The following is a 27,436-nucleotide window of genomic DNA, read 5'->3' as shown; positions in this document are numbered from 1 at the left end:
AAGGTCTTAAATTTGACTTGATGAAACCCGCAGAAGCCATCAGTTCATCTAATACACATTTTGTTGGCTGTAATGATAATAATTTGTTCTATGTGTAAATAAGTGGATAATGTTCTGTTTCCTATTGTTCTTAAAGCTCTGTCAATTGAATAATAAAGGGATTAAGTCAGAGTTGAACTCTGTGTGATCTGGTCACAGACGGCTCAGACGGTTTCTCCATTGCGGTTTTGATGTCGAGGAGCTTTAATCCTTTAAGAGGGTTTAACCCATCTGTGCCTAGATAATAGACTGAGAGGTAGTTGAAGTTTGGGTTTGTTTTTAAAGTTTAAAGCTTTATTAATCCTCATGGGGCAGTTCATTCTGACATGTGTGGTGCTTCACATGTAGCACAATTAACACACTTCATACAATAATAATACTAGGGGGGCTGCACGATTTTGGAAAAATGGGACTTTGCCAAATTTTGTATATGTTGCCATATAAATATAATTTCAGCAGGTGATTTGAATAGCTCTATTTGGGAAGATTTCATTTATTTAGATTGAGATGATCAAGTCTATGCAGTGCATCAGCATAAAAATACTAAATTACAAGCGTCTAAAAATAAATGAGTAATAAATAACAAGCAGAAATAAATAAATAAACAGTGCTTAATAGATTTTCTGGAGAGTCTAACAGTATTCAAGAAGAGAAATGGAACCATCAAATGTAAAATAACATGATCATCATTGACAAATGAGGGAAAAATAACATCTTTATCTGTTAAACTTTAATAAATATTCTAATCCTGCGATGTGACTATTGCAGATACACACACTGCGATATCGATGCTTAAACTAAATATTGTCCAACCCTAAATAATACCACTTATTGATACACTTAATAATAATACAATAATTATAATTATTAATTAACTTAATAATAATACCAATAAAGCCGACACATCTTGGAGGGACACTATATACTGTATAAGTGCAGGTTAGTATGTTTATATACAGTCCAATCCTATACACAACTCCTTAACTTTTCTGATTTTGATTGTAATGTACTAGTATTGGGTTTAGTATGTATTAGTAATAATATGCACCTTTTATAAAGCTCTATATACAAAAAACTATTATAGACATAAAACAAAGCATCGCCTCTTGCTTTTTGCAAAGTGATTGAAGTACTCTGTAAAGCATGCACATTATTAAAACCACAGTCACCTTATTATTAAAAACAACACATACTAATGATTTCAGGAGTTATTTTTGAGTTGTTTTGCCTATAATACTGAATTCAAGTTTATTTGGATAGAGCTCTTCACAATACTTAACGCTCCAAAGCAGCTTTATAAAAGTATATATGCGTGTGTGTATGCATGGTAGTAACTAATAGTAATTCTGGCTGATATCTGGCTTTATTTGCATTAAAGTCTGTTGATTAAGAGGAGAGCTGTTTTTAAAGTGAAGGTTTCTTGTGAAGATAAAGAGCAGAATGTGAACCAGATAAGTCCAGATGATTAAGAGCATCATTACACTCCTGTATGATAATGCTGCTGTTATTTTTGTCTTTTTCATCCATTCAGCGCCTGTAGTTTCTGTCTCTTGTGTTTTTACTATGTGAATTCTGTCCGCATTCATGCATGTGAGACTCATTCATTCGTCACCTAATGTTTTTCTGGAGCTATTTTTATCCGTAAGTGCACAGAATTCAGTTCCTCTGTGTTTTTTCATTATGATTGCTGTCATAATCACAGCACAGACGCTTTATCTCTTCATTATTATTTGTGATGATCATATCAGTAATTGGATCATAAAACCATGTTGCAAGGGTCGACATGTGGGTGACTGAGTGGTTAGCACTGTGGCCTTACAGTTGGTGTGTGGGTCAGTTGCATGTTCTCTCCGTGTTGGCGTGGGTTTCCCCCACAGTCCAAACACATGCGCTATAGGGGAACTGATCAACTAAATTGGCCTTGGGTATGCGTGTGTATGGGTGTTTCCCAGTACTGGGTTGCAGTTGAAAGGACATCCGCTGTGTAAAACATATGCTGGAATAGTTGGCGGATCATTCCGCTGTGACGACCTCTCATGAATAAAGGGACTAAGCTAAAGGAAAGTGAATGAATGAACCATGTTGCACGGCATATCAAAACCATGCTGCATGGCTGTATCTTTGTGTTCACTGTACATGTTATTTATTGAATTTAGTTTTATTTGAGTATTAAGTAATGATCATGTTCTATAAAGACATTAACATTCTGTTAATCCATCAAAATGTAATTCTTAATTAGTAATGTGCATCGCTAACAGTGGAGTTTAATGGCTATTTTATTTATTAATTTATTAATTTTTAAAAATATTTTGAACCCTCAAACTCTGTGGGCTTTATTTTAACGATGTAGGCACAAAGTCTAAGGCGCAAAAGCATTAAGGCCTTGTCTGAATGCACTTTTGCTATTTTAAGGACAGAAAAATACGCTCTGCGCCACGGCGCATGGTCTAACAGCGCTGTGCTTTTTCTCCTGAATTATGGGTGTGTTTTGAGAATAAACAAATCAGAGTCTCGTCTCCCATTTCTTTTAAGAGTCAGTTGTATCACTCTGTGGCTCATTTTCTGTTTACATGCCGGACTTTGTATATGTAAAAGCTAAACGCTTCACTAGCGAGAAAACAGGTAAACAGAGCATCTGCAGTGTGAGGATAAAGAACGAGCCTCCTCCATTCAGCCTCTTTACTTTCTCTTTACTCCTTTACTTTTAAGGAAACGGTGGAAGTTTACTCCACTGAACACATCCATTAGCCCACATATTTAATTTCCTTTGTTAAGTGCACAGATTTGATCAAAACGATTTCTAAATTCAGTTCTAATCTCCAGCAAAGGAATAAGTGAACAATAATAATGAAGTGTGGTCAAAACACTGAGTTATATCCAAACACACGTCCTGTTCTGATGCCCCATATGGTCCAAAACTTGACCGGTGGACAAATCTAAGCTTATTTTTATTAAAACAAATAGAAATATGCATATAATCAATAATACTGCTAATAATAACAACATTACACAGATGCAGATGGTCATGAATAAACTGAAAAAGCCCCCTGAGATGATGAAGGCATGGAGGCAGTGCTGTTTATATTGATGTAGAAAAAAAAAATTGTATAATAAATTAATCTTTTAATTCTTTTTCATCTGTAAAGATATTTGTGTGTTGCTGTACATTCTGTGTGTATTCAGCAGTGTGTAAGCGTTTAAGGCACACAACTAACATGCTCTGCGCTGGACTTTAGACCTGCTTTGAGCTAGTCTATTGCACAGTCTATTTTAGTTCCTCAAAATAGCAGCGCACCAACAATGTGTCTTAACACACCTCTTTTCTAGACTGGCACACCCATTAGTCCCAAAAAGCGACGCAATTGGATTTACTATTAAACTATGTGAAGCAAAAATGGAAAATTAGGGTAGCACTGGTCTGAAAATAGCAACACATCGCGCCAAACACATCTTGCGCCTTGTGTCGGGTGTATGATAGGGCCCTGGACATTCAAATTGTTGCCAAATATTGTCAAATACTAACAAACCACACGTCAATGGAAAGCTTTTTTATTCAGCATTCACGTGATGTTAAATCACTATTTCTGAAAATTGACTGCTTTTGTGATTCTGTGACACATTTATGAAGATGCTGTGTCAAAGGGGATCTATTTTGCCCCTTTTTACAAGATGTAAAATAAGTTTGTGATGTCTCAGAGTGTGTGTGTTTCAATTTGAGCTGAGAATAGCACACAGATCATGTTCTCCAGCTCTCTGAAACTCACCCTTTTAGGCTTTGATCCTAATTGTGGCGTTTTGGTGACTGTCGCTTTAAATGCAAATGAGATTTTGCTCTTTTTCAGAAGTAGGTGGAGCTACAAATCAGTTTAGTGACAGATGTAAAACTGCAGTGTGTGTGTTGTCAGTGCTGTGTGCTTCAGTGTGAGTGTGTGCTTCATGCTTCTGTCAGTCTATGTCACTCCTGTCACTGTTCATCTAAAACTCCACATCTAGAATCCTCTTAGTCTATGCTGACATTATCTTCAGCAGCTCAAACACTCTAATGGCTAATGGACAGACGGCTGCTTCTCACTCAGGGCTGCTGTTTATGCTAATGAGACGCAGAGATGATGGGCACTAGTGGGCGGGGCTTTCCCCCTCTGATGACACGTACAAAAAGAGAATGTCAATCAAAGTGTTTTATTCATCAAGTCTGATTAGAACAAACACAATTAATTCATGTTGAGCATTAGAGGCTGCTGGAGATATTCACACACTGCTGACACACACTACTGGGGTTAAGCCCCACATAAAGGTGATTTCTGCATAATATATCCCCTTTAAAGCCTGTGCTTCTTCTGCTGACGTCTCTCTTTTTTCCTTAATGTTGAGCAGATCTGCAGGGCCGTTCGCTCCGATTATTCCTGCGCTTCAGTTTGACCTACATTTCAGCACCAGGCCATTAAAGTTCACAGAATCACTCTGACAGTACGCAGTCGTGTTTTTCCTGTGGTTTTACACTGCTGAGCTCCAGAAACACACACAGAATCAGAACTAGCAGAGTTTCCATCCGTCTATTTTTATGTGCATATTGGAATATTGCATAGAAATGGATTCATGAAAAATTCCAAGATGCACTGTAAAACTGTGCATAACAAGCTGAAGTGCATGAATTAGTGAGAGAAACTTTTTATAGCATAAGAATAAATGCAGATAAACTGCTGTAAACACATTTAGTGAGTAAATTCATCAGTATGTGTGCTTCAGTGCTGTAGTTTCTGCTGATCAGATGATTTGATCAGATATAAATGTGTGTGTGAGGGTCTTTGTGTCATTAATGTTGGTTTGATCAGATATAAATGTGTGTGTGAGGGTCTTTGTGTCATTAATGTTGGTTTGATCAGATATAAATGTGTGTGTGAGGGTCTTTGTGTCATTAATGTTGGTTTGATCAGATATAAATGTGTGTGTGAGGGTGTTTGTCATTAATGTTGGTTTGATCAGATATAAATGTGTGTGTGAGGGTGTTTGTGTCATTAATGTTGGTTTGATCAGATATAAATGTGTGTGTGAGGGTCTTTGCGTCATTAATGTTGGTTTGATCAGATATAAATGTGTGTGTGAGGGTCTTTGTGTCATTAATGTTGGTCTGCAGATATAAATGTGTGTGTGAGGGTGTTTGTGTCATTAATGTTGGTTTGATCAGATATAAATGTGTGTGTGAGGGTCTTTGTGTCATTAATGTTGGTTTGATCAGATATAAATGTGTGTGTGAGGGTCTTTGTGTCATTAATGTTGGTTTGATCAGATATAAATGTGTGTGTGAGGGTCTTTGTGTCATTAATGTTGGTTTGATCAGATATAAATGTGTTTGTGAGGGTCTTTGTGTCATTAATGTTGGTTTGATCAGATATAAATGTGTGTGTGAGGGTCTTTGTGTCATTAATGTTGGTTTGATCAGATATAAATGAGTGTGTGGGGGTCTTTGTGTCATTAATGTTGGTTTGATCAGATATAAATGTGTGTGTGAGGGTCTTTGTGTCATTAATGTTGGTTTGATCAGATATAAATGTGTGTGTGAGGGTCTTTGTGTCATTAATGTTGGTTTGATCAGATATAAATGTGTGTGTGAGGGTCTTTGTGTCATTAATGTTGGTTTGATCAGATATAAATGTGTGTGTGAGGGTCTTTGTGTCATTAATGTTGGTTTGATCAGATATAAATGTGTGTGTGAGGGTCTTTGCGTCATTAATGTTGTTTTGATCAGATATAAATGTGTGTGTGAGGGTCTTTGCGTCATTAATGTTGGTTTGATCAGATATAAATGTGTGTGTGAGGGTCTTTGTGTCATTAATGTTGGTTTGATCAGATATAAATGTGTGTGTGAGGGTCTTTGTGTCATTAATGTTGTTTTGATCAGATATAAATGTGTGTGTGAGGGTCTTTGCGTCATTAATGTTGGTTTGATCAGATATAAATGTGTGTGTGAGGGTCTTTGTGTCATTAATGTTGGTTTGATCAGATATAAATGTGTGTGTGAGGGTCTTTGTGTCATTAATGTTGGTTTGATCAGATATAAATGTGTGTGTGAGGGTCTTTGTGTCATTAATGTTGGTTTGATCAGATATAAATGTGTGTGTGAGGGTCTTTGTGTCATTAATGTTGGTCTTAAGCTCTTCATGTTTGCAGTTTTCTATTGTTGCAGATCTGAAATGTTGTTGTGCTGATTGTAAAAGGCCTCAGCCCTCCGTCAGTCCTTCATCACAGAGCTTCAGTATTATTATTCTTATATTATTATTTCCTCCTGAACTGTCTTGAGCATCTGTCACTGCGTTCATTGCGTTTCGTCTTCGTCTTCTGAGGCGCAGCTCATTTATCAGAGGCAAACAGTGGCTAATCCAACTCTGCATCAAACTACGCTTCTCAGCAATATTTGTAAATGGAAGCATATCTACGATGATTGTAATCTGTAAAGTGTTTGTTTAGATTGTCTCTTAAACGTGTGTGTGTGTGTGTGTGTGTGTGTGTGTGTGTGTGTGTGTGTGTGTGAGAGAGTGGGTGTGTCTGACACTCTGAAAAGAGCACGACTGCAGTCTAAATGTGTTTGAGCACATAAAGAGCTCAGTGTCACATACTTCAGCTGCTGGCCGTGAGCTTGTGCTTTCAGAAATACAGTACAGCGGCGTAAACATCACGCTAAATATAAACCTACGGCATTCTGCTTCCAGTGACGGAGAAACGGAGGCTGGTTGTGAAAATGTCTCCGGATTCAGCATCTGAAAATATCTGTGTTGTTTCAGTGTGATTGGCCATGACGATTGGAGCAGGACCAGAACCGGACATCCAGAAGACACACACTAAAGCGTCTGACCCGCCAAAGACTGAACACACACCGGACGCACACAGAAAGGTGAGATTCCCACATATATGTGATTTATAACCTCATATATTCCTCATATATGTGCCACATTCAGTCAATAATGTGGAGCACTTTATGAACTGGAAGTTGCTGAGACTTTTATTTTATCATAAAGAAGTATTTGCAACTGAAACTGAATATTGAGTAGGAGGCGGGGCTTTATTTTTGGGCTCCGCCTTTCTTCTTTGACCACAAAAATAAATGTGTGATACAAAAATAAAAAATTGCACAATGAAACAGAAATAAATGATGTTAATAAAAGCCAGGCGTCACGGTGGCGCATTGGGTAGCACGATCGCCTCACAGCAAGAAGGTCACTGGTTCGAGTCCTGGCTGGGTCAGTTGGTGTTTCTGTGTGGAGTTTGCATGTTCTCCCCATGTTGGTGTGGGTTTCCTCCGGGTGCTCCGGTTTCCCCCACAGTCCAAACACATGCGCTATAGGGGAATTGGGAAGACTAAATTGTCCGTAGTGTGTGTGTGTGAAGGAGTGTGTAGTGGGTGTTTCCCTGTGATGGGTTGCAGCTGGAAGGGCTGCATAAAACATATGCTGGATAAGTTGGCGGTTCATTCTGCTGTGGCGACCCCTGATTAATAATGGGACTAAGCTGAAAAAAGAATAAATGAATAATAAAAGTCAGAATTTGTGAAGTTGCTGGGACTTTTAGTTTATTATGATGAAGTATTTGCAACTGAAACTGAATATTGAGTACGAGGCGGGGCTTTATTTTTGAGCTCCGCCTTTCAATTCTTCGACCACAAAAATAAATGTAAGATGCAAAAATATTAAATGCTCGTTGAAAAATTGCATGATCAAACAGAATTATATGATGAATAGTAAATAAAACTTAGGAATTTTCAGGAAAAATGACATTATTGTGAGTAAAAATACATTATTTGTTAAGAAACATTTACATTTTTATTCATTTAGCAAATGAGTGATTAGCAATCTTCAGTGATTCAACGTAAATCATTGAGGAGAAGAAAAAAGCAGAAAAGTCAGAATGGCAAAACAATGAAGTCAGAATTGTAGAGAAAAATAACTAAAACCTTTAAACTAAAAACTTTTGGCCTTTAAAAAAAGTCACAATGCTGAGAAAAGTCAAGATTTCTTGCCTGGTGTGTAAAAAAAGCCAAAATGGTGAACAGAAAAGTCATAATTTTGAGTATATAAGTTGGAATAGTGAAGATTAAAGCTAGAATTGTGTAAATAAATGTAGGATTTGTGAAAAGAAAAAAATGTGAGGAATAAAGTCAATATTGTGTAAATAAAAGTCAGAATTGTGAAGATCAACATTGAAATTGTGAAGATAAAGTTTGAAATTGTGTGGCTACTATAAGAGACTTGAGAGCAGAAAAGTTGGAATTGAAAGAGAAAAGGCTGTCATTTTGTGCATGAAAGTTGAAATTGTAAGGATAAATGTGGGAACTGTGAGGAGAAAAGTAAGAATCGTGAAGATTAACATTGAAATTGTGTGGCTACAGTAAGGGAATTGTGAGGAGAAAAGTCCGATTTGTCGAGATTAACGTTGAAATTGTGAGGATAAAGTTTGGAATTGTGCGGATAAAAGACATAATTGTCAGCAGGAAAGTCAAAATTGTGAGGACAATTGGAATTGTTTCCAGAAAAATTGGAGTTTAAAGAGAAAAGGTTGTATTTTGAGGATGAAAGTTGGAATTGTGTAAATAAAAGTCCGAATTGTGAGGAGAAAAGTCAGATTTGTCGAGATAAACGTTGAAATTTTGGAGATAAAGTTTGGAATTGTATGGATAAAAGTCATAATTGTGAGCAGAAAAGTCAGAATTGTGGAAAAGTTGGAGTTGTTTGCAAAATAATTGGAGTTGAAAGAGAAAAAGCTGTAATTTTGAAGAGAAATGTCGCAATGGTGAGGATAAAAGTTATAATTGTGTGGAGAAATGTAGGAATTGAAAGAGGAAAAGTTGGAATCGTGAAGATAAACGTTTAAATTGTGAGGATAAAAATAATAATTGTGAGTGGGAAAGTCAAAATTGTGAGGACAATTGGAATTGTTACCAGAAAAATTGGAGTTTAAAGAGAAAAGGATGTATTTTTGAGGATAAAGTTTGGAATTGTGTAAATAAAAGTCCCAATTGTGAGGAGAAAAGTCGGATTTGTCAAGATAAACATTGAAATTTTGAGGATAAAAGACATAATTGTGAGTGGGGAAGTCAAAATTGTGTGGACTAGTTGGAATTGTTACCAGAAAAATTGGAGTTTAAAGAGTAAAGGGTGTAATTTTGTGGATGAAAGTTGAAATTGTAAGGATAAATTTGGGAATTGTAAGGAGAAAAGTAAGAATCGTGAAGATTAACGTTGAAATTGTGAGGATAAAGTTTGGAATTGTGTGGATAAAAATCATAATTGTCAGCGGGGAAGTCAAAATTGTGAGGACAAGTTGGAGTTGTTTCCAGAAAAAATTGGAGTTTAAAGAGAAAAGGTTGTATTTGTGAGGATGTATTTGTAAATACAAATGTCAGAATTGTGCAATAGTGTCTGGATGCAGCCTTTATGATGCAAGCTGAGATTGCATCACTCAGCGATGCAATGTCAGACACAATGCAGTCAATGGAGTTAGTGAGGTCACTGTGATGGGTAGGGTTAGGGGCGGGGTTAGGTGAGCCCATTAAAAAGCATTGGATGCAGCTCAGATTGCACTGCACCAGGTCTGCATCCAGACCCCTCTCCAATTGTGAGCAGAAAAGATGGAATTATTAGCTGAAGTGTGTAATTGTGGAAATAAAAGTTGAATTGCAAGGATAAAGTCAGAATTGTGAGAAGAAAATTCAGAACCGTTAGCAGAAAAGGTTGTAATTGTGAACAGAAAAGTCAGAGTTGAAAGAGAAAGCCCTATCAAAATCAGTATTGTGCAATGTAAACGTAATAGCAAAGTGATGATTGCTAAATATGAATTCTGATGTATTTCTCTGAAGTATTTGTTTCATATACTCTTGTTGACTTTCTGCTCAGAGCTTTAATCTAAACTCTGTGAAGCTGTGGGATTGTGTTTCCTAAAGCCCTGAAGCTGATTTGAGCATAAACCTGTGCACTTCAGCATGATGATAATAGAGTGTAAAGATTACATAAGCAGAGTCAGGTCACATATTATCATCAAGATACTGAGGATTCTCACAGATAATCCCAGCGAGACCTTCAGGATCTTTCTGGAAAGCAGGTAATAAAGATTATGTAACGTGATTTAATGAGCAAAATCTATTCATGGTGAAGCCCTGAAATAAAGCTGCAGTCTGGAAATAGCAGGTGTCAAGAGGCTCGCTTATCAGATGATGCTCTTCAGGAACAGATCGACATTTTCTCAGTTATATTTCACTTTAAGGTCCATAAAGAAGTGTCTTAAACTGAATGGAAAAATATAATATGAAAACTGATTTCTGTAAGTTAAATGGCAGGATCACATTGTTAAAACTATGACTGAGCATCGTTACCTGATACAAAAAAACGTATTAATAGAAAATTAATAGAATTGTGTATAGATAAATGTAGGAATTGTGAGAAGAAAAAGGTGAGGAGAAAAGTCTTAATTGTCTAAAAATTATTAAAAAATGTAAATTATTAAAATATTATTGATTTTTTATGCTAAAACAGAGTTAAATTATATATGATTTAAAAAAAATGTAAATATAGAATGAAAAATAAATGTTTAGGCATCTATCTTAAAGAGAATATCTCATTTTTTATGAATTTAGGCTCAATTGTTCTTATAATAATTGGGAATTATTTAAATTATCCTTAAAACTTGTTATTTAAGATGAAATAAAAATGTTCATATACTGTGTGTATGTATATATTTGTATTAATTTACATGTGTACACACACACACACACACACACACACACACACACACACACACACACATATATGTACATGCATACAGTTGAAGTCAGAATTATTCGCCCCCCCCTGTTTATTTTTTCCTCAATTTCTGTTTAACAGAGAGCAGATTTCTCCAACACATTTCTAATCATAATAGTGTTAATAACTCATCTCTGATAACTGATTTATTTTCTCTTTGCCATGATGACAGTAAATAATATTGGCCTAGATATTTTATATCACACTACAGAATCCTTGAAATAAACTGCAGTACATTTTCTGGTACTTCAGACTTATTTCTTTTTTTGCCATCAAATTTTTCTTTTATATCGTAAAATTTGAAGACAGTAAACATGCCGTAGACGATTAGCATATAGCAGTGTGCATAGATATACATGTAATTACCAATATACAGGTTGTTAAATGCCAACAACAATAGTGACAATAAAAAGGAAAAACTGAAGAATAGATGATAAAAACATACAAAAACAAATCAAAATAATAAATAAATAAATATATGAAGAGTTCAGATGCAAAACCCTCTGAGTGCCATCTGGAATTTTCTTTTACGATGACCATTTTTTCAGCCTCTTATATTTGTATTCAGTTATTTCATGTTAAAGCAAATGGAAGTAACATTATTTGCCATTGAAGTAAAATGAGCTGCATCTGTCTGACTGTCTTTTTGGGAAGGCCCGTGAGGAGGCCGCTACAGTAATCCACCCTGCTGCTGATAAAAGCATCAAAGTTTTTCTAAGTCCTCACTGGAAACAATAATATATATTAATGCATAAAATCTAAACTTGCATAAATTTCAAGCTAAGAAAACTATTCAAACTGTATTAGATCTGACATATCTGCATGTTTAATAAGCTGGGTGTGTGTGTGTGTGTGTTTCTGCAGGGTCAGCATCAGTGTGAGGAAGACTACATTTCCCAGAAGTCTTTAAGCAGCAGGCTATCGTGGTCAGCGTTGGGCCGCAGTTACAGACTAAAGATCATGGAGTGTAAAATCACACTGCTGGACGGCACCGACTACACCTGCACTGTGGAGGTCAGCAAAGCGTGATGGGATACGATTCAGCTTCAGTGCAGATAATGTCATTATACTGGGAGTGATGAGCAGTACAGCTGTGATGAGTTCAGGAGAAATTAGAGATACTTAATACTGCGCCATTAATAATGTTAGGTGAGCGACACAGTGGTGCAGTGGGTAGCGCTGTTGCCTCACAGCAAGATGGTCGCTGTTTCAAGCCCCAGCTGGGCCAGTTGGCATGTTCTCCCCGTGTTGGTGTGTGTTTCCTCCGTGTGCTCCAGAGTCCAAACACATGCGCTATAGGGGAATTGATTAACTAAATTGGCCCTAGCGTGTGTGTGAATGAGTGTGCATGGGTGTTTCCCAGTACTGGGTTGCGGCTGGAAGGCCATCCGCTACGTAAAACATATGCTGGATAAGTTGTCGGTTCATTCCGCTGTGGCGACCCCTGATAGATAAGGGACTAAGCCCAAGGAAAATTAATGAATGAATTTTAAAAATCACAGTAAGGTTTTAGGCAAATTGTGCAGCTCTAAAAACAGGAACCTTAAAGCTGGAGTGTGTAAAAATTGCATTTATTTTATTTGCATAATATAAAAAATATAAATATAATAAATATCAAAATTCTATAAAAATATAAATATATTATACAAAAAACAATGTAAAAAAAAAAAAAAAAAAATATATATATATATATATATATATATATATATATATATATATATATATATATATATATATATATATATATGTGTGTGTGTGTGTATGTATTTAATAATAAATAAAGGAAAAGGGAGCATTGTAAATGTCCAGAGATCTCAGAGTTTGAGATTGAAAAAAGTATTAATATTCTGAAATTTCTTACAAAAAAAAATACTACTATCTGTAATGTCATGGGATGCTGACACAGGAGTGCGGATCCAAATGCAGGGTTTATTAACAAGAACGGTCAAGCAAGCAACAGTCAACACAGGGGCAAACAGATGTAAACAGGTGGTGGTCAGTAAACAGGCGGATGGTCAAAAGGCAGGCAAGGCAAGTGTCTAACATGGCAAGGCAAAGCAAGGAAGACACGTCGTAATGTTCACAATACAGCTAAACAAGACTCAGCCCTGATGTGTGTGTGCGCTGTATAAATAGTCCTTGTAACCAGTTCATGAGCAGCTCTCAGCCATGAGTGTGTTTAATCTTCCGAATGAGGAACAGGTGTGTGTGAGCGGTGCATGACTGGATATGTAGTTCACATAATGGCAGATTTGTAGTCCGTTAGTGATCTGCAGCCGCTAGATTGCTGATAATCATAACAATAATAACAAAAATGTACAAAAAAAGGCTACTTTTTATATTTGTAGAATTTATAAAAATATTTTATTTGTTTTAAAATGTTTCATTACTCTTTAGCTTTGTTGTTTAACAAAATATAATTTTTTTTATTGTATAAAATTAGTTTGAAAAAATCTTCTTTTGGGCCACGCGGTGGCGCAGTAGGTAGTGCTGTCGCCTCACAGCAAGAATGTCACTGGTTTGAGCCTCGGCTGGGTCACTTGGCATTTCTGTGTGGAGTTTGCATGTTCTCCCCGACCCAAAGACATGTGGTATAGGTGAATTGGAAAGGCTAAATTGTCCGTAGTGTATGAGTGTGGATGGATGTTTCCCAGAGATAGGTTGCAGCTGGAAGGGCATCCGCTGCTTAAAACATGCGGTGGATAAGTTGGCAGTTCATTCCGCTGTGGTGACCCTAGATTAATAAAGGGACTAAGGCAAAAAGAAAATGAATGAATGAAAATCTTCTTTTGAGATCAGAATTGAATTGCAAGTTGAGTCAATTGTTACATCTCTATAATGTGTGTGTGTGTGTGTGTTTTCCTCTACAGAAGCGGGCGAGGGGTCAGGTGTTGTTTGAGAAGGTCTGCGATCATCTCAATCTGCTGGAGAAGGATTATTTTGGCATCACCTACAGCGACACTGAGAGCCAGAAGGTGTGAAACGTTCATTTAACAATTTAATAACCTATACAGACTTTTGACTGAATGCATGTTGCATAAGATTGTACAGTCACACACTGAGAAACTCAACACCACATCTAAAAGCTTTCGACATACTCGGATGCAGATATTTTGCATCTTCATCAGATTTAAGCGCCCCTAATATTACAGGACGGGAAACACCTTTTGAATAAAAAACATCCCACAGGAAGTGGCTCAATGTTCTGTGAAGGGCTTTGAAATGGGCAGTTTTATACGAAATTGATTGTAATCAATTGATTGTACACAGAGTAGCTCCTCTCTTTTAAGTACACCAAACAGTCCACAGCATTTTGTTTTTCTCACAGCTCTGCCAGTGAGATTGGTTGAGCTCAAGTGCATCAAATGAACAGCCAATCAGAAGAAGGGGGCAGGGCATGTTTGATACTAGAGAGCATTTGATTGGTCAGAAGATTTGATGAGAAACTATGATCTATCGTTGATAAACTGCAAGCTTTGGATGTTTATATCAGTTTTATATCTTCTAATCGTGAATTTTGTCTCTGTTTTGGAGCACACTAGCTTATAGATATCCTTAAGACTAACAACACTGATTCTAACATTAAAATCTGAAAATCTTTATGTGGTCAGATTTTATCTTATTGTACAATTCATGCTATTAACAAATCATTAACCGAGACTTTTTTCTCAAGAAACTAGGAATGAGCTGCTCATTAATAGTTACTGAGGTAGTGGTTGGGTTGGGTTAGGGAAATAAAATAAGATCATACTTTATAAGTGCTAATAAATAGTTAATATCCTAATAATAAACCAGTAGTAGATTGTGTGGACTGTTACTTAACCTAAAGTATTACTCTTTATTTTGATTTCACAGGAACTTTAAAAGTAAGCCAAGTCTGCAGGAAAACAGTGGACTTGGCAATCCTCGACTGTGATTGCTCTGAATTAGTTTTTTTAATGCAACTCTTGATGTTTTTTTCCTCCAGAACTGGCTGGACGCCTCCAAAGAGATCAAGAAGCAGATCAGCAGTAGGTTTTCCCCAAACACAAGTGTTTTTTGTCTTCTTTCTCGTCCGCAATATCTCACAGTAACTCCTGTTTTTCAGCTTCTCCCTGGAGCTTCGCCTTCAACGTGAAGTTTTATCCTCCAGATCCAGCGCAGCTCTCGGAGGACATTACCAGGTGCACATCAATCCACAAGATATTCACAACCTATATTTATATACAACTTATATTATACTTTAATGCATTTACTAACATTAACTAAGGATGAATAATCTTGCAAAACATTTATTGATCATCATTCAACATTAACTAATGCATTATTAATATCCAAAGTTTTGCTTGGTAACATTAGTTATACCATGTTCTAACATCATTGAATAACTTGAATAACGTTAACAAAGATGAATAAACCACCAGGAAGAGTTTTACATTTTTTATTAAAAATAGAACTGAAAAATCATATTTAACTTTGAATAAATGTTTTGTAAATTTGATCTATTTATATTTTATATATTTGTCGAAGTAATTTTTTTATATAATACAAATTTGTTTTTATCATGTAATATTTTAATGTATATCTATTTGGCCACGAAATAGCCATAAGTTGCTGATGTGGCAAAAAATATGTAATAAATAAATAAATATAACAAAGATGAATAAACACATTACTAATTATTTGTTCATGTTAGTAAATAATACCTAATGGGCCATTATTTTAAAGTGTTACTAATATATTACTATATATCCATATATTTTACCATATATACCAATTACCAATATGTTACCATATATATATATATGAGCAATATCGCACTCGTAGCATTGCAATGAGGCTGTATATCGGCACTCGTGGGAGGTGGGCGTTGCCTTAGTGTCCCACCAGTGATGATATACAGCCACATTGCAGTGCTACTCGTGTAATACAGCATTTATACAACAGTTCGACTGCATGTGTTTTGGTGTTTCATGACCCTTTAAGAAAAGCCATTAAAGATTCAAATAATATGAGTGTTAACAAATTATTAAAAAAAGCATGAACTAAACAATATATACGCACACCAAACCGTACCGAGATAACTGAACACTTTATTTATTTATTGATTGATTTATTGATGAATTTATTTATTTATTCATTGATTTATTTCATTATTTATTTATTTATTTATTTTTATTTTTTTTATTTATTTCATTATTTATTTATTGATTGATTTATTTATTGATGAATTTATTTATTTATTCATTGATTTATTGATTTATTCATTGATTTATTTATTCATTTATTGATTTATTTATTGATGAATTTATTTATTCATTGATTTATTGATTTATTCATTGATTTATTTATTTATTTATTTATTTTTTATTAATTGATTGATTTATTTATTGATTTATTCTTTTATTTATTTATTTATTGATTGATTAATATATGGATTCATTCTTTCTTCATGAACCCTCCTCTCCCTAATGAATAATGTGTGTTAACTGTGTGAAATGTGTGTTTGTCAGGTATTCTTCTTTTCTTTTTCTGATGTGATATGAATAATAATGTGAAATGTGTGTGTGTGTGTGTGCGTGCGTGCGTGTGTGTGTGTGTTTGTCAGGTATTACCTGTGCCTCCAGCTGCGGGATGATGTGGTGTCCGGCCGTCTGCCATGCTCGTTCTCCACTCATGCGGTCCTGGGCTCCTACACGTTGCAGTCTGAGCTGGGCGACTGCGACTCGGAGCTGCAGAACTCCAGTGCGCTCTCAGACCTGCACTTCGCTCCAAACCAGAGCAAAGAGCTGCAGGACAAAGTGCTGGAGCTGCACCGCGCATACAGGTCAGACACCGGGCATCATACAGGCCTTATTATTAGTCTTATGTAGTTATGTTTAGTGCTTTATGTAGATTTATTATTTTTATGTTGATCCCTCACAATGAGCTTTCATTATAATGTATTGATGTATTTAATAAATACAATTATTACTCAATACAAGTGCTCATCTCAAATAATTGATCATCTTTATTATTATGTGTGTGCATGTATGCATGTGTGTGTGTGTGTGTGTGTGTGTGTAATTAAAGTAGAGCCCTTTAACTTGAGCATCATTTCATTTATCTGTCATGACAACGTTTACGTTCTGTTTTATACTTTAGATTTTTCATCTGATTGTTGTTTATTTGTAGCTCAGAACAGAAAAGTAAAAAGTAAATGATCTAAAACTATATTTATTAATTTTAAAACAGCAGAAATGAACAAACTGCACTGCAAAAGAGCAAATCTAACATATAAAATACACCGAAAACCAAAACCAGGGTTATTCTAGTTAACTAAAGCCACTGAAGAGTAAAATATTATAAATGTTAACATGCAACAACCTCAAATGTTTTATTACTTCATTACTAATGTAATAGTTTGATGTAATATTTGGTGTTTTATTGAAATGAAAGTGCTATTAGCTGTGTTGTTTTCAGTGTGCAGTAACTGAGAGACTGACAGACGGATGTTTTCACAGATCAGTTCATAAAGCTCAGTGTGTGATCATTGTGCTCATTGATGATCAACAGATCAGTGTTAAAACGCACAAAGACTGTGTGTGTGCGTGTGCGTGTGCGTGTGTGTGTGTGTGTGTAAAACCACAATGCACTGCTCTGTTTACTGATCCACACACTGAAACCCAAGAATAACAGAGTGTGTGTTTGTATATTGACTGTAAATGTGTGTGTGTGTGTGTGTATGTGTGTGTGTGAACATCTAAAGTCATCTGTCCTGTAGGTTTATCAAAGCCATTTAATTAAATTGTAAATAAATTAAGATGGGGTGGCACAGTGGGTAAAGGATGACCCACAGTTCAGCGCACATTAATTGTTGAATATTTCCTGTTTGTTTTTTATTCAGCTGCTTATTTCTTGATTGTATTTTTATTAAAAGGACAGGTTGTAAGTTATCTTTGTTAAACCAAACGCTTCCTGCAGTGCTGTTTTAATAATAAACTCACATTTGTCTCCTCCTGTTCTTACTGATCTGAAAAATGGTTCGATCCGCATCTCAAAAACCAACCCAGGCTCATTCTGAAAACAGTCCCGAGGACATTTCCAGAGACCGTGAAATATGTCCCAGGAGGTACGTATTTCTGCAGTTTTTGGTCTTTGCGAATCCACGAGAGGCCGCTGTGTGCGCCTTTTTGGCTTATCGGACGTCTCCCGCGAGTGCCGTTCGTGCCTGCGCTGTTCTCGCTTGAACCCACCAGAGGCCGCTGTCGAATGAACGTCCGACTGGCTGAATGATTGACTGGGCGACTGGCCAATCGGCCACCCTCCTCCTTCCCCGATCCCAACCAATTTTACCGATTGACCCGCCCGCCCTAAACCCAACCAACGATTTACAAAAGCCGTCCGGAAAAAGAAAAGCCCTCGTCCGATTTTATTATTTTTTTGTTTTACCACGTTTTCGGATTTTACCACATTCTCACCCTGTTATGAACCTCTTCACTTTATTTCTTGGATTCTGTTTTAGTCTTACCTGATTTCTGGAATCGCTCTTCCCCGGACGCACAGGACGAGCTAACCAGACAAACTGGTTGCGGTGGGAAAGCCCACCACACGAAGGTAAGCGGTCAGCCGGCGAGCGCTAAAAGGAACGGCGTCATACCGCCCCGCAGCGTTCGCTTAAAAAACGAAATGCAGCCATACGTACCTCCGGCTACATAATTCGCGGTCTCCAGAAACGTCCTCGGGACTACGTTTTCGGAATGAGCCTGGGTTGTCAAAAACAGTACTGTGATCCAAACCATGAGATATGTGATCCGTTAGTAATGAGTGTGTTGATGATGTTCATATGTGTGTGTTTAGAGGAATGACTCCTGCTGAAGCCGACATGTTGTTTTTGGAAAACGCAAAGAAACTCTCCATGTATGGAGTCGACCTGCACCGCGCCAAGGTGAGAACACGCGTGTGTGTTTGTGTATGTGTCTGTGTGTGTGTGTGTGTGTGTTTTCACTGCACTTCTCATCTTGATCTCTTTTTAACACCAGTGAAGCCTAAAGGGTTGAGAAAACCCTGTAAATATCAGCATGCTTCTCTGGTCTGTTAATCGCAGTGTGTTTGCTTTGCTTGAAACTTTTCTGGATTGTTGTGCTTCAATACAAAACTGACTTTCAATTGAGTGATTTTTGGGCTTGGATACTTCACTGAGTGGGTTTTTGTGTAGGTCTTGGCAGATTTGAATGATTCGTTCAAAACGACTGATTCATTTAGAACAGAAGGAAGTGAGTCAAAGAATCACTGACTCAAATGACTCCTTGAAGAATTGATTCATTCAGGAAGGAAATGTTGTATCACACATACTGATATGTAAATATGCAACAAAAAAAAAGCTAATAAGCATATACAGTGCTCAGCATAATTGAGTGTAGCCCATTCTGAAATTGAATATTTTCTCCATTTCTGATTCTCCATTAAATGATGCATTTAAACAAAACAGATTTATTAAACTGATATATTTATGAAAATAATATTTTAGTCATCAAACATATTCAGAAATTGAAAGATAACACAATAAAATTCAAGCAAAATATTGCAAAAATAAATGATAAACTACAATTTCAGCTAAATTTCTCTATTTTGTTTATTTATTTATTTTCTTTATTTTTTTGCTTCTCTTGATTTTTCCTCTTTCTTAAATCTGTATTTAATATTTTTCTAGGATATATAAATTAGGCTGTAGTAGTTTTTGGACTAGTTATTTTATTAAATAAGCTCCAGATTTGGCTTCAGGACTGACTAATGTAATGTATATGCACAAATGAAATATTTATTTAATAAATATTCCAACATAATATTACACATTTATTTGCTTATTTGAGTTATTTCTGGAATTCTTGATGGAAAAACTGAAATTTGCCTAAATATCTAGAAAATAAATCCAGTTATTGTTAAATGAAGTACAAAATAGTTTTTGACTATCCTAGTGTTTGTATTGAATTCACTTATTTATTTATTAAAGGTTATATTTAAAATTTATGCTGGAAAAACTACATTACTCAGAAGAACAGTTCAAACATTTAAAGACAAAGTATTGCCAAAGCATTGTGCATTCATAAACAATGAATAAAATACTATTGTGATTATATAATGCATTTACCCATATAGAAAACTATATAGGGTGGCATGGTGGCTCAGGGGTTAGCACTGTCATCTCACAGCAAGAAGGTTGCTGGTTTGGGTGCCGGCTAGGCCAGCAGTCCCTGCCAGACAGTCCGGTTTCACACATGCAGTGGTGAGATACATTAATAATAATAAATATATATATATATATATATATATACAGTTAAAGTCAGAACTATTTGCCCCCCTTTGATTTTTTTATTTATTTATTTTTTTAATATTTCCAAAATTATGTTGAACAGATTCAGGAAATGTTCACAGTATGTCTGATAATATTTTTTCTTCTGGAGAAAGTCTTATTTGATTTATTTCGGCTAGAATAAAAGCAGTTTTTAATTGTTTAAACACCATTTTAAGGTCAATATTATTAGCCCCTTTAAGCTATTTATTATTTCAATAGTCTCCAGAACAAACCATCATTATACAATAACTTGCCTAATTACCCTAACCTGCCTAGTGACCCTAATTACCCTAGTGAAGCCTTTAAATGTGACTTTAAGCTGTATAGAAGTGTCTTGAAGAATATCTAGTCTAATATTATTTACTGTCATCATGACAAAGAGAAAATAAATCAGTTATTAGAGATGAGTTATTAACACTATTATGATTAGAGATGTGTTGGAGAAATCTGCTCTCTGTTAAACAGAAATTGGGAAAAAATAAACACGGGGGCGAATAATTCAACTCCAACTGTGTTTGTTATTATATTCTTAAATGTACTATTTATACCAACATATTTTACATATTATTTATTTGCTTATATTAGAGTTTATTTCTGGAATTCATGATGGACAAACTGCATTACCCTGAAGATAAATCATGCAAATGATGCACCAAGACATATTTAGCCCCTCCCACTCCTTTTGTATCATTTATTCTGATTGGCTGCTGCGACCCTTTGCCTCTCCCCCTCTCTTTCTCCCTCGCTCTCTCTATCTCTCCCTCTGTCTCTCTGTCTTTTCTCTTTATCTCTCATTTCTCTTTATCTATGTCTGCATTTCTCTCTCTCTCTCTCACTCGTCCTCATCAGCTGCTCACGCGTCTGGAGTGTTTAGCGGTGCTGCAGGAGGAGGTAAGATGCAGCGCTGCGTCTGTGTGTGTAGAGCCATGCGTCAGTGTGTGTTGCATTAATAATGGGAGTGTATGTGCATGCCGTTGCGAACAGCGTGTCATTGTGCTGCGGTTCATCCTTCTTCCATCATGCAGTCATTATTATTTATTATTGATCTGCTTTATAACATGTGTGTGTGTGTGTGCGTGCGTGCGTGCTGTATCTCCAGTACAGTATGTTGCAGGATTTTACCGCTGAGTCACTCTGACTCCAGCACTGCAGACATTCACCGTGCATTTGTTTATTTCTCTCTGTTTTCTAGCGTGAGGACGGTTCCACATGTTAAACCTGCTTTGCTCATGTGCCTAATTTTCATTTATTTTATGCATCTTATTGTATATTCAGCATGATTGATTAAACCTCATTTTGAAAATGAATATTTTCAGTAAATATTGACTATATTTTGCTGCATTTAAACAAAGCAAATGTATTAAACTGTGATGTGGATTAAAATAAACCTGCAGGAGGGCTCAATATTTTGTCTTCAACAGAAATATTATTATAATAAGAAGAGTTCAGATGCAGAACCCTCTAAATCCTTCAGACCTCTTTTCTTTTAATTAAACATTTTCTATCAGACTCCTCTGATTAGGTTCATTTTATAGGTAATGATGAGGTTATTAGCTGGTAAATAAAATACCTTTTTTCCAAAAAAATGTTACTTTAGACAATAGATTTTCTTTAGCATCAAATCCAGCTGAATCCACTTGTGCTTTTTTTGCAAAAACCTCTAAATCTACTTATTGGGACAAGACAATGTAATTAGGTGAAAATCACTAAAGATGCAAGTCGAATTATTAAACCAAGCATAAAACACATTACACTAACCACCTAAAATTAAAAATACATGAGTATGTCAAGTAAGTGGCGGTTCATTCCACTGTGGTGACCCCTAAAAAACCATGGACTAAGCCGGAGGAAATTGAATGAATGAATATGTCCAGTGCATTAGGTCAATAACACTAAAACTGACCTTAATTAAATTTAACAATCTGTTGTCGTTTCTGAAATTTGGGATTTAGATTTAATGTATGGAGAACAATGTAAACATTGCAAACATTGTAAACTAAGCTTGGTACATTCAAATAATGTAGTTTAAACTGTGCATTGCAAAAGTGTGTAAACGTTAAAATAAAGGGAATAAAAACACATTTTCCTTGTGCACCGCTATCATAATATGCCATGTGCAAAATGCAAATACTATCCATTCAGATATTTTGGTGTACTGCAAGTAGAACAGAGCAAAACACTGAGACACATCAATATCTGTGCAATGTCCGTTAATATAAAAAGCTTATTCAATTCAGTTCAATTCCCCTTTATTTGTATAGCGCTTATACAATGTAGATTGTGTCAAAGCAGCTTCACATAAAAGGTCACAGTAAATAGGAACAGTGTAGTTCAGTTTGTAGAGTTTAAGTTCAGTTCAGTTGAGCTCAGTTCAGTGTGGTTTAATAATCACTACTGAGAGTCCAAACACTGAAGAGCAAATCCAACGATGTGCAGCTCTACAGATCCTGGACCATGCAAGCCAGTGGAGACAGCGGCGAGGAAAATAAGACTTATCAGACATATAGTATAAAGTAATATAAATAATGTATAGTTTTATATATCATATTTACCTTTTAAAAAGTAAATTAGCAAATGAAACACAAAGTAGGCTGCTTTGCAAAAAGAAAAGGACGTCTCTCAGACACTTTTAGAAGGTGTCATTCATTCATCCTCACCATACTCAAGGTCTTGATTGTAACATCTTTTTCGTCTCTTCTGTTTTAATCATGTCAGCATCTGTGGGATAAAAGAGCATCATGTTGTTTAACTTCATCCTTCGTGAAATGAATTTGCTGTTTAATGTATAGTAAATCGGACTCATTCAAAGTAACGTTGCTGTGCAAAAACGACTGCATGTTACCCTTCTGAATGTACAGTGTTTTCTTTTTCTTGTAGTGAGTTTTGAGGTAAGGGACGTTTTCATTTGTCGTTCAGTGACAGTCAGACAGGTACATGCAGTCTATCTAACTCATCTTTTAAAATCTGAATCGGAATAAAACAGTCTCCTCATAAAAGCTGGCTTATCAGCGCGCTGCTACATTCAAAACATGTGATTCGATTCGCATCTTCTGATTGGTTCTCGGGATATAGCAGCTTTTGCCGTCAAAGGCAAGTGACATTTAGCAGATTTCGCCAATAAACTGTTATTTCTGAATGTGCTGACGCTGGGATTTAGAGGATTTGAAGTAAAACTATTTGTTCAACATGTACTACGTGCCTAAAGCATTCGCTCTTGGTGGAAGTGGCGTTTAGCGACGTTTGTCATGGGAACTCTTAATATACATAACAATTTTTCAGTATTATTAGACGCCTAACAAAATGATCAAAACTTAATTCCTAGACCTAAAAAATATATAAAAATAAAATGTTCAAAATATGAGCATAAACTACGAGAGCATCAGTAATAGATGTGCTGTTTGCTAATAGTGTGTGTGTGTGTGTGTGTGTGTGTGTGTGTGTGTGTGTGTGTGTGTGTGTTTCAGGATTCAGAGGGTGTGGAGATCATGCTGGGCGTCTGCTCCAGCGGCCTACTCGTCTACAGAGATAAACTGCGCATCAATCGCTTCGCCTGGCCAAAAATACTCAAGATCTCCTACAAGAGGAACAACTTCTACATCAAGGTCCGGCCGGGAGAGGTGAGACCAAACATTTCATCCAGAACAGCAGGACAACACCTATTATGCAGAAATCACCTTTATGTGGGGCTTAACCCCAGCAGTGTGTGTCAGCAGTGTGTGAATATCTCCAGCAGTCTCTAATGGTCATCATGAATTAATTGTGTTTGTTCTAATCAGAAACACTTTGATTGACATTCTCTCTTTGTACGTGTCATCAGAGGGGGAAAGCCCCGCCCACTAGTGCTCATCATCTCTCCCTCATTAGCATAAGCAGCAGCCCTGAGTGAGAAGCATTCTCAGCTCAAACTGAAACACACACACTCTAGAGACAGCAGAGACACATTTTACATTGTAAAAAGAGGCAGAATAGATTCCCTCATGGCCGTTGCTATGCCTATATTTCTACTCAGCCCCCCTAAAACTTTTGCGATCAGCTCATAAACTGTACACTAAATTATCGCCTCAGTCCCCTTTAAATTTGATATGAAAATGGCTGCAGAATTCGGCTCCTCCCCATCTTTTGTTTTTCATTTGATCAGCGAACCACAGCCACAGACCGCGAGTGAGCGAGGTGTGTGTTTATTGATAAATTGTTAAAATATCTGCTTATCGCAGTTCTTTGATATAGCTAACCTTGTATCACCTGTACTGCCATGTCACAGAGGAGCAGTGGGGTTTTCTCATCATCAGCTCAGCTCTTTCCTCCAGTGAAAAAATGGAACTCTTAATGAACATTTTGCCATTTTATTTCAAAATGAACTACTAATATTGAACACTTTACAGCTCGTGTGGCATTATCTAGACCATACAGTCTTGCACAGAAAGGATTAAACACAGTGACAGAAGCACTTAGAGAATGTACTCATGATAACGGTCACTGAGTCACTGACAGAGATAGAAACATCAAGTGTTGTCTAGTATTAAATTATACTTCTTATTTATTTTTATCATTCAGATCGTAAATGTGAATCAGCCTGTACGATTAACATTATATATTTATATGTGTGCTGTTTTAATAAGAAAAGTGGCAGTTCATTTATTTAATACATGGAAACAAAAAATGCACTTGATTATAGAAGGTGGTTTTTACTACAGTAAACAGACGGCTTGAGCCTATTTGGCTTATTGAGAACTCAAATGGCTGTGCCTGTCTATTTAATACAGTGAAACACTATACAACCCATATTAAACAATAAAGTGTATTACTATTAAATTACTACTTATTAGTGTTCATTTTAGGCTTTATATATACATATATATATTATTTATTATTATTTTTTTTTATTATTATTATTATTTCTTTCTTTATTTCTTTCTTTATTTTTTAAACCTTAAGGAGTTGAGCCCCCCTAAAATGAAAATTGTAAAATCCCCCCTGGATCTCCCTTAAAGACTTAACTAGGTTAATTAGGGAAGTCATTGAACAGCAGTGGTTTACTGCTGAAATACTCTTGGAGCATTTAGGACTGACATTATTTGTAAGATTTTACCTTAAATCTACAAGTTAGGAGAAACTTCTAGCTTTAAGATTGTTACGTAGCGGCTGCACCTCGCTATGCACATAAGGTTAAGGATGACCGCTGTTAAAAGAGGTCACCCCGAGTCCCCGTTTCTGTTCCTTAAGCACTCACACACACAGGCCAAGTTGCAAAAAAAGGGGTAACAAATTTATTAAACAAAAATTCCAGTTTAGGAACCAGGGAACAAAAAGGCCAAAACAAGGTACACTACCTAATATTAAATTTCTTACCTAACACCGAAAATAAAGTTCAGTGAATGAAAAACAATTCTGACCTCCATAACTATCCATTAAACAGAAGAAAACTGGACAAAAGAAAAGGGGCCTTCCCTTAGATCATTCAACAGTACGTAAACATTTAGCCACAGCTACCACAGAATACCGTCCTAGTACCGTATTTAACAGAGTATCTCACCAGATGACTTTGGAAAAAGGTTTCAGACAGAAAGATATCACTGCCACACAGAACTTAGAGCGATCTGCTCACACACACACACAACAGCGAGGGGAAACAGGAAGAGAACTTGATGAAGAGCGCTAACAGCCTGCTTTTATAATTGGCGCCGCCCCTCTCACAGCTGCACCTGATCTCCGCTCATGTGGAGAGAGAGAGAAAGAGATGGATAGTGGATACAACACACACAAGAACAATATACACTAGCATTGTCAAAATAATGTTACTCAATATGTAACAAGATATTTTCCTAATACAAGCAAAGGGGTCCGTTCTTCATACCTTGCTTAAATAATCTAAGATGATTTGGCAGATCCTGGATCTGTTAATCTTGATAACTGATCTCTGGCTGATTTGGTTCTTCAAATAATTTCACGAATCAGATTAAAGTGTCTGGATGAACTGATCTGAGATGCCTGCGTGTGTTGTGAAGGACTGATCTATCAATCCTCGAAATCATGATCAATGCAATGATGGGCTGACGGCACAGCAGCACTTTGATATTGGTAAAGGTCTCTGCATTGTTTTGTGAAACATTTAATCACTGGAATATTAGCTGTCAAAACGTGTGCATGACTCTCATAAATTATTACTCCTTAAAATCCCTTGAGGAGGACCACCTCTGTGACAGTTTTTGGACTTTACCTTTGTAGATTACCTGTTTTATTTATTACATTTATTGAAACTTTTATTTGATATATAATTTTTTAAACTATATAAATAATTAAATAAGTAAACTACTATTTTCCCCAGTGTATGTAACCCGGTTACTACTGTACGAAAATATCAGCATTCAGAACATACTCTCAGTATTACCTTTGCTTGAAAACTCTCGGATGAGTTTTGAAGAACGAAACGATCCTGGATCGGGTCAAATCGTTTATAACCAAATCCAGCTAAATGAGTAATCCATGTATGAAGAACAGACCCCCAGATCTCCAGTGTGTCAGAACGCATCTGAAACTCTCTGTTTTCTGTTTACCTTCAGCTGGAACAGTTCGAGAGCACCATCGGATTTAAGCTCCCGAACCACAAAGCAGCAAAGAGACTGTGGAAAGTGTGTGTGGAGCATCACACCTTCTTCAGGTCAGACAGCGCTGCTGCGTTTATGAATATTGTTTTTCATTTTTCAGATGTGTATCTGTTAGTAATGTGCAATTTCTTTTGTTATGTTCATATATTATTAATGCATCTATTAGTTTTTTTTATTTAAAATTTTTATGTTTAAATATGCAAATGAGTCTTTAGCCCCTTTCACACATACAGACCTTTCTGGAAAATTACCTGCAGTTTTCCAGAGAGGTCTGCATGTGTGAACAGGCCCTTTTTGAAAATACCGGTAAATTCGGTCTGGCATTTTTCCAGAAAGAGAAGTTGTGATAGTAATTTGCCAGAATGCTGCGCTGTGTGAACGCAGAAGGAAGATTACTAGAAAGAGCATGTTCATGTCTAGAACACGCTAGCGTGAGACGTCTACTTTAGCCACTCAGAACATTCAGACGCATTCACAGCTCGGTCTACTTTAGCCACTCAGAACATTCAGACGCATTCACAGCTCGGTCTACTTTAGCCAATCAGAACATTCAGACGCATTCACAGCTCGGTCTACTTTAGCCAATCAGAACATTCAGACGCATTCACAGCTCGGTCTACTTTAGCCAATCAGAACATTCAGACGCATTCACAGCTCGGTCTACTTTAGCCACTCAGAACATTCAGACGCAT

General features: G+C 36.4%; 1 protein-coding gene across 7 annotated transcripts in view; it reads left to right on the top strand.

Annotated features, from left to right (window-relative positions):
• The window catches only part of epb41l3b (erythrocyte membrane protein band 4.1-like 3b), a 97,744-nt gene that overhangs the window by 21,673 nt on the left and 48,635 nt on the right, over positions 1-27,436 (top strand). For 5 of the 7 annotated variants that reach the window (XM_056446771.1, XM_056446780.1, XM_056446753.1 and 2 more), the window contains exons 2-10: positions 6,819-6,928; positions 11,691-11,840; positions 13,697-13,801; positions 14,794-14,836; positions 14,914-14,989; positions 16,414-16,632; positions 18,645-18,732; positions 23,604-23,756; positions 26,700-26,797. In XM_056446771.1, coding sequence (XP_056302746.1) covers positions 6,830-6,928; positions 11,691-11,840; positions 13,697-13,801; positions 14,794-14,836; positions 14,914-14,989; positions 16,414-16,632; positions 18,645-18,732; positions 23,604-23,756; positions 26,700-26,797 — 1,031 coding nt within the window. In that variant the 5' untranslated portion in view covers positions 6,819-6,829. Of the gene's footprint in view, positions 1-6,814; positions 6,929-11,690; positions 11,841-13,696; positions 13,802-14,793; positions 14,837-14,913; positions 14,990-16,413; positions 16,633-18,644; positions 18,733-23,603; positions 23,757-26,699; positions 26,798-27,436 lie in introns of those variants that run through there. The other 2 variants (XM_056446806.1, XM_056446761.1) reach the window with 2 other exon arrangements.

Source organism: Danio aesculapii, chromosome 2, assembly GCF_903798145.1.
Source record: "Danio aesculapii chromosome 2, fDanAes4.1, whole genome shotgun sequence".
Classification (NCBI taxonomy): Eukaryota; Metazoa; Chordata; class Actinopteri; order Cypriniformes; family Danionidae; genus Danio; species Danio aesculapii.
The sequence above is the reverse complement of the archived record's forward strand: the minus strand, read 5'-3'. Positions and strand labels throughout refer to the sequence as shown.